Source organism: Sycon ciliatum, chromosome 1, assembly GCF_964019385.1.
Source record: "Sycon ciliatum chromosome 1, ocSycCili1.1, whole genome shotgun sequence".
Taxonomy (NCBI): domain Eukaryota; kingdom Metazoa; phylum Porifera; class Calcarea; order Leucosolenida; family Sycettidae; genus Sycon; species Sycon ciliatum.
The window spans coordinates 56,653,863-56,661,863 of NC_088643.1; the positions used below are offsets into that span (position 1 = coordinate 56,653,863).

Below are 8,001 nucleotides of genomic sequence, written 5' to 3' on the forward strand. Positions count from 1 at the left end.
GCGATTCGGGCGAGGCTAGCGCTAGCGCTAGCTGGCTGTCTCCCGAGTGAGACCGTGAAACACTTCAACCAGCTCGAGCTCAGACATAATAATATTATGACACTGATGCAAGACAGTCACTGAGTCAGTAAGGACATGTTAGCTGCACGTAGACTCGTATAGAGGCATTGCATTTTTTATACTCGTTCCTTCTTATCATACAAAATTACTTTAAATTAGTAATAATTACATGTACTTCTCTCTTCCCACTGACTGTGAAGATGATGCAGGAAGAAGAGAATATGAGAACATCACGGACCCAGGCATGTGCAAACACTGACTTACACATTAGCCCAATCGTATTAGCTGAAATAGCATACACAGGGTGGTAACATCTCAACCCATGATACCGCAATCCCAGGGTGGGGGGTTCGAGGGGGGCGGACGAACCCTCCCCCCCGATTCTCGTTTCGGACTCCACGTGCATACGCGTAGAGTACCGATAATCGTGATATCTACGCGCCGCACGGTTACATGCATGCCGATGTAACCCCCTCTGAAGAACCCTGCGTAGATCTACGCCCCTGAATCCACTCACAGGAACATACGCAAAACATGTACATGGCTGTACCAGGATATTATCCCATGTTGAAGCAGCAGTGCCAGTACATGTACAGCAGCCAGCAGGATACATTCAAATCAGGCCGTTCGAAATAAACATTTTTGAATTTGCATACCGTCAGTTACAAAACACTCTAAATATATATATTTTTTAAACAGCAGTAGGCAAATATGGTAGTTTGATAAGCCAGCCAATCAAATCAGCACATTCAAACCAGCGATAATATAATCTGAGATGATGATGTACAGGTCTGGATTGAGACCAAGCCACACACGAGCGCCATTTGGGATGAAAATATCAGTACTTGAGTAATTTCAAATTTTGTCAGCCGTGACATACATTTCTTGGTAACCCCTTAGTCAAGGCATAGAACAAATACCGTCAACACACGCCGTAATAAAGAGAGAGAGATACAGAGAGAGAGAGAGAGAGAGAGAGAGAGGGGGGGGGGGGGCATGTACGTTGTACATATAAAAACAGCAAACAGCACACACTCTCTGCACAAAGCAGCAGCGTTGTAGTAGTGTGGATAAACGGGCTTTGCAGCATACAATTCTATAGCTCATCCTTTGGCTGCTGGCTCAATTCTTCCTCAGAGGGACCCCTCTCAAAATCAATGTCAAGGTCATCTTTGCTGGCAGCTGACTCTCTTGCCTGATTGCTGCTAGCAAGGTCAGTTCTGTCGCCATCCTCATCGCCCTCACTGTCACTCTCATCTGCGTCATCATCACCTTCACCCTCATCTCCCTCATCATCACCGCCATCATCCTCACCCTCTGCCCTCCGATCGTCTACGAGGTCATCTTTTACTCCTAGATCCTCGAGGCTGTAGCCACCTTTGGGTGCGCCAAACAGCTCAAGGAAAAGATCAGCATCGATGGTGTACAGCTCCTCGATATCCAGGTACTTGTCACCATTTTTGTTTCCGGCGTTAAAGATTGCAGTAGCAGCCTTCTTGGCCTGGAGAATCAGTTTTTCAGCTTCGTCTTCATCCTCATCACCCGCATACACAGCAGCCATAACCTGCTTTTTTGTCAGCTTCCTGGGTTTGTGAGCATTGGTAGGGTACATCACATCCACCAGACGTTTCCTATGAACAATAAAAACACAGAAACCAAAACTACTTCCAAAGACGCCATTACAAGATAGTCCTTTCTGAAATCGCAGGCACCAACGCAGACCTTATATCCTTCGTCAAACAGAAGGAAGCCGTCCATACAGGAGTAGCACCCCCCCCCCCCCCCTTTACACACATACCAGTACATACATACCCCCCCCCCCACACACACACACGCACATTCACAAAAACACACATATGCAGACACACATACACATACACAAACACAGACACAAGCACAAACACATGCAGACACACCCACAAACACATACCCACCATGTACATACACACATACACACACACACACATACACACACACACACATACACACACACACACACACACACACACACACACACACACACACACACACACACACACACACACACACACACATGCAGACACACATGCAGACACACACACACACACACACACACACAAGCGCACACACACAAGCGCACACACACAAGCGCGCACACACAAGCGCGCACACACACACATACACACACACACACACAAGCACACACACATGCACACACACACACAAGCGCGCGCACACACACATACACAAGCACACACACACACACACACACACACACACACACACACACACACACACACACACACACACACACAGATGGCCATGATGTGACACTGTTTGCACAGTGTTTACCTGTGCGACTCTCCTTCGTGGATGGTTACTCCTGAAAATGGCTTGTACTGGGGTAGATCCTTGCGAACTTCCAAGCCATTCTCATCCCTTGTCATGCACTCTGTGTAGTTGAAGTTGCGGAAGAAATGCCACCAAATGTTCACGGCCAGATTACGGCCCGTAGAGCGCACTTGATGAAGCCAGCTGCAAGGAAAATACAAAATAGCATACAAAATTGGAATTATGCCACTGTGTTTGAGGATAGCTACGGGCTTTAGAATCATTGCTCAGCCGTCACACAATGTCATATTGACATACAGTCAGTATCGCCTATAGCGTTGGTCTTTGATTTTGAGCATTTTATCACTATAAGCGATATATTACTATGACCGATACTGCATGTACATGTACTGTATGCGAGTGGGGTATCAAACGACTCAGCGCGCCGTGCACATACACACTGCATAGTTGGTTGCAGCGTACGTCCTGGTACTCCTACTTCGAGAAATGCACCCTATCATGCCTATGCAGCCAAGGCTCCTGACACACATCGTCAGCATATCCTCACAATGGAGGTATTTTGGACAACTAATACTACAGGTAGAACTTACGAAACACTGGGCAAAAATTTCACAAAGAAGTAACTTTCTGTTCGCCTCTGACATCACTTGATTCCACATCAATTACTTTAGCCGATGCTAAAATAATGTAGCAGAGGTCTTTTGAATATTGAATTTGATCACTATAGGCGATATATTACTATAGACGATTATCACTATACGCGGTAACTGTGTATACTTAGGCAAATGAAAATGAATTTGAGAAGTTGATCACTATAGCCGCCAACCTTATAGGCGATACGTACTGTAATATGTACGCAATGTCATATTGACATGTACGTGTACACAATGTCATATTGACATGTACAGTAGGTATCGGTTATAGCGTGGGTGTTTGAAAAACGACTTTCTATTCTTATTTCCGATATTTCTTACACACGATAAATCAAGTGTGGCGTATCATATGCATGTGCGCAGGGGCAGGAAGACATGCAACGCAGTACTTCTGTGTATGTGGCTGGTCATAGTCCCATAGGCTTACCATGTGGCTATGCAACATGAGTTACATGACCACAACAGTTGAATCTGCAGCACCACGATGCAATGAGAGTCAGATCAGAACGGAATTGGACAGATGTTATTACTACTGGCGATACACTTTGTACTAATCTGGCATGTTTCGCTCCACAAAGTCCATTCTTAGGACCGATATATTCTACTATGGGATAAAATTGCTTGTAAGAATAAACGTGCACTTGAAATCCATGTTATGATTATGAAAACATGAGAGTTCATTCTTGTAGGCAGTATCATTCTTTTACACGACCACGCTATAACCGATACGCACTGTACATGTCAGGCCCGTCGCACCAACTTTGGAGGTGGGGCGGCCATGGAGGGGGGGGGGGGTCCGGGGTCCTCCCCGGGAAAATTTTCAAAAATTGAAGCCATTTGCAAGCATTTCCGGGTATTTGGTGCCATTTCAGTGTACGGTAACTACAATGAAAGTCTTTTTGATTCTGCAACAAACGAAAAAGACGCTACGATCGGGGACAAACATTACCCTCCCCCGGGAAAAAATTCAAAAATTGAAGCCAATTGCAAGCATTTCCAGGCATTTGGTGCCATTTCAGTGTAACTGCAATGAAAGACTTTTTTCTGCAACAAACCACGATCGGGGACAAGGATTTGTCACGTTTGCGCTAAGCTGCGATCATCGCGCTTTGTTGTAATGTGCTCCAAAAAAAGGCCGAAAAAGTGGGGCGGCCTCAGCCGCCCCGGCTGTGGCGGGCCTGCATGTACATGTACACAAGCCTATTTCTAGGCACGTGACAAAACTGTTCCCATTGCAGCTTGACTTGAGACCCACGTGTCTTCATAACAATACATGATCATGCACAACAACGATGACAACAACAACCACAACAACAGCCACATTAACAACAACAACAACAACAACCACAACAACAACAACAACCACAATGACAACAACAACGACGGCGACTACAACAACAGCAGCAGCAGCAGCAAACACCGAACACTGTGCTTGCAGGGCTGAGGTTCCGATCTTCCGAGCTATGTACCTCTTATTGGCCACTTGCTATCGTGAGAATCAGATTTGAAACAGCAAAATGCTAATTTTGATGCATCCATGTGTACAACGGACCGAGACTCCATTACGTCACTGAATCTCCCGGTGTCTCTATAGTCTTGGCTGACGACCCACACAACATGCAAGTCTCAGCACCATACAGAGCCACAACCAGAATCGTGTGGTGGAGTTAAGCAGATAAAACATGTTACGATGGTGCACTCTGCCAGGAAATGAATTAATATTTTAATATTAATAATAATTCATGTCCTGGCAGAGTGCACCATCGTAACATGTCCATGTTTGAATGAACTACAACGATGTAGCGAACAAGCCACAACTCACTAGTGCGGAATGAAGAGACAATCGCCGGCCTCGATTTCAGCCAGCCACCATTTCACCTTCCTGATTTCCGGGGTCTTGATCAAGTCCACAGCATCCACATCGATATCCACGTGACCACCCTTTGTGAATGGCACCACAGTTTCGTATTTCTGCAGCAGTTCAAGAGACACAGTATGCTATAGGCTCACACTGGGGGAGGAGAGGGGGGGGGGGGGGGGCACCGTGTAGCAATACCACTTTTTAAAGTCAAATTGAAGTCCAGTTCGAAAAGTAAACTTTAAAGCCAAACTCAGCATTTGACTCATACAAAGCACAATCCCATCTCCCCCCCCCCCCCCCCCCCTAATTTTTATCTACTTCGAAGTTCTTCAAATTCAGCTGGGCAATACACAACGTCAGAAGCCCGTCTCAGCAAAGTGTTACTGTACCTTATGCGCCATGAAGAACTCCTTGTTCCCGCTCAGCACACAGTTGATGTTGTCGGCGTCATCGTTGTGCAAGACGGACTTTGTACCACCGCTGCTGAACCAGACGTTGGTCATCGATACGAACTTGGTGTATCCACCACACAGTACGTTGTGCAGCAACATGAACTCCTCTGCGCAGTCCAGACAGGATGGGCAAGAACAGTTACATGAACTTCTCTGCACAGTGCAGACAGGATGGGCAAGAACAGTTAAGTAAACTCCTCTGCGCAGTGCAGACAGGATGGGCAAGAACAACTACATGAAATGTACATGCCAGAGCTTGTCAGCTTGGATCCAAAATGCTTCTAAATACGTTCGCATACTTGCATATTCCCATGAGCTGATCATCCTAAGTGAGGTAGTGTCGGGATCAGTGAATGCATGCCAACTTAGCCAAGCGGCTGTTTATCAGGCCTGTAGACAGGCTCCGCAGTAGCTTGAAAGGTATGATTCTGCAAGCAATCAGCTGTGCTCTTTCAATATCACTGCCAGGCCATCCGGAGTGGACACATTGAGAAGACGTGTAGAAGTGCACTCTCTACGTGTAGACCCGGCATATACCGGTACCATACATGCATACAGAGCAGTAAGCCGAATCACTTACAATGGAGTACATGTAACTAACAAAAGCGACATTATTATTATTGTAAAATGGAAAAATATGGGCACAAGTTATGCGGTCGAGTCCACCGACTAAACCAGATTTTGAACAGTCAGACATGCACAATCTAGCACAAAACTGACAACTCCGGTTTAGTTGGTGGATTCGATTGCATATTAAGTTTAACTTGTGCCCACATGTTTCCATGTTATACTTTTTCCTTGGCTCATCTGAGTTCTTAATTATTATTATTAATATCTTGGGGCTCCCCGCGTGCTAGTTTGTACGTGAAGTGTGTGGGTTACAGTGAGGGCTGCGTCCCACCCGCATGTGTGGATTCACAGGAAGTGTGAGTTACGACATCTGAAGAAAATGTTGAACGGTCTCTGTTGGGATGACGACTACACCATAGCTCAGTGGTTAGAGCATCGCTGGCTACAAGCGAGGGTCCCTGGTTCGAGTCCTGGTGGTGACAGTCAATTTTTTCTTCAAACGTTTCCCGTTTGCGTCTTTCCCTCAAACCAGTGACTATTAATAATTATTGTTATAAAATTCATGACAACTTCTGGGCGCCGTATATGTACATGTATGCAGAATGCGAGGAAAATTCGCGAAAAAGCGAAATTTCCTCGCATTTTGGGTGAGATTTAGAATTTTCTTGCAAGATTCGGGAATTGTTTTTCGAATTTTGCATTCCAATTTCGAGAGAAAAAAGTAGCATGATGTGTACTTACGTTCCATTGGCTTGGGCAAAGAGTCCACCATGTATACATCTGAGCTGTTATAGCTGTCCAGAAACTCTCCGAAATTCATCTCCGAGCCTTCTAGCGCCACTCGAGTCCGGTTCTCCTTCTTGCCCGGCTCCACTGCCACCGTCTCGCCACCGTAGTTGTTCTTCATGTAGTTGTCCGTCCAGAACTTGAAGGCCGGCATGTCTCGCGCAGCACCCTTCAGGACAACCGGCTTACTACCCACACTGTATTCCTCGTAGAAGTCGATAGGATGAGGCACGTAGTCAATGGTCTCCACTCGGCCTTCCATCGGTCGATGCGAGCCGAGCTTCATTTTATGACCGACTGGAGTCTTTTTTCCCTCGCCGCCAGTCGCTACCAGCGACCAGCACAGAAAAGCGAAAACCACCAGCAAGCTCCTCATTCTTGCTCTCAAATAGACAACATTCACTATCTATGTTCCCAAAATGGGCTACCGGCTTGTGCTTTCACGGGCGCTGCAAGCAAGAAAGAGTGCCGGCAACAAATAAATATATCTTCTTGCCTCGAATACGCTTCACAAGTGAGAACCGAATCCTCTTTCAGATACTCCATTTTATAGTCGACCAGGGTCTTTATCTGTCCTTTACGTGAATTACGACACTTCTCGGTCAAACCTGTCCACACGACGCGCCATGTGCCACGCATTGTCATTACGACATTAGCAGCCTGCAGGCTAGCTAGCTCTGCACTGCTCCAACACCAAGTAAGTAAGCCATAAACCATGTAAACAGAGCAAGAGGTAACAATCGGCACGAGACGTCGTTCCGGCGTGAGATCGTGTGCACACATGTGAATGGTTTGCGTCATGTGGCATATGGGCGGATTATGGGGGGATAATATGGGCGCATCGATCGCGCGGGATCGGGCAAAATACAAGCACAACTCCGCCAGTCTCTAGCTCTGGCGAGTCTGATCCGATCTGTTTGGTGCAGGCCCATCCCGCATCCGCTACACTCTGCATGCACTGACTGTCCGAAGCATGGAGGTTGGAGTGGCTTCCTTCAACTAACGTGTTACTTCTTTACTTTCAGTTCAAGTACACTAGTTACAGTAGTTCAAGCCATTTTCTGTGCAGCTAAACTCGGGTAATATAAATATAATAATACATGTAAAGGGGATAAGACCCGACTATACGACTTAGCTTACTCTAACTACCGGTACATGACATTGTACTTTACTTTCCGTATTCAGGTCAGGAGTAGCAGACGGTGGCCAAGGAGAGAGCCCAGTTTGGGTGATGCGACACGATTGCCGGATGCCGATACTGGACCGATAGGTACAATTGTAATGGTAA

General features: G+C 46.3%; 1 protein-coding gene across 1 annotated transcript; it reads right to left on the reverse strand.

The window, feature by feature from the left end:
- Positions 1–695: 695 nt before the first annotated feature.
- On the reverse strand, positions 696–7,271 carry LOC135804481 (uncharacterized). Its single transcript, XM_065318362.1, has 5 exons — positions 6,669–7,271; positions 5,295–5,464; positions 4,867–5,015; positions 2,392–2,574; positions 696–1,691 (listed from the first exon to the last, which is right to left on the reverse strand). The coding sequence occupies exons 1-5, from the start codon at positions 7,087–7,089 to the stop codon at positions 1,157–1,159; spliced, it is 1,458 nt and encodes a 485-aa protein (XP_065174434.1). The 5' UTR covers positions 7,090–7,271; the 3' UTR covers positions 696–1,156.
- Between the last annotated feature and the right edge of the window lie 730 nt (positions 7,272–8,001).

Coding starts and splice junctions, on each gene's coding strand:
- LOC135804481 (XM_065318362.1), bottom strand. CDS start 7,089: ATGAGGAGCTTGCTGGTGGTTTTCGCTTTTCTGTGCTGGTCGCTGGTA. Junction 5,465..6,668: donor TTTGCCCAAGCCAATGGAAC/GTAAGTACACAT, acceptor TGGACTGCGCAG/AGGAGTTCATGTTGCTGCAC. Junction 5,016..5,294: donor AGTTCTTCATGGCGCATAAG/GTACAGTAACAC, acceptor GAACTGCTGCAG/AAATACGAAACTGTGGTGCC.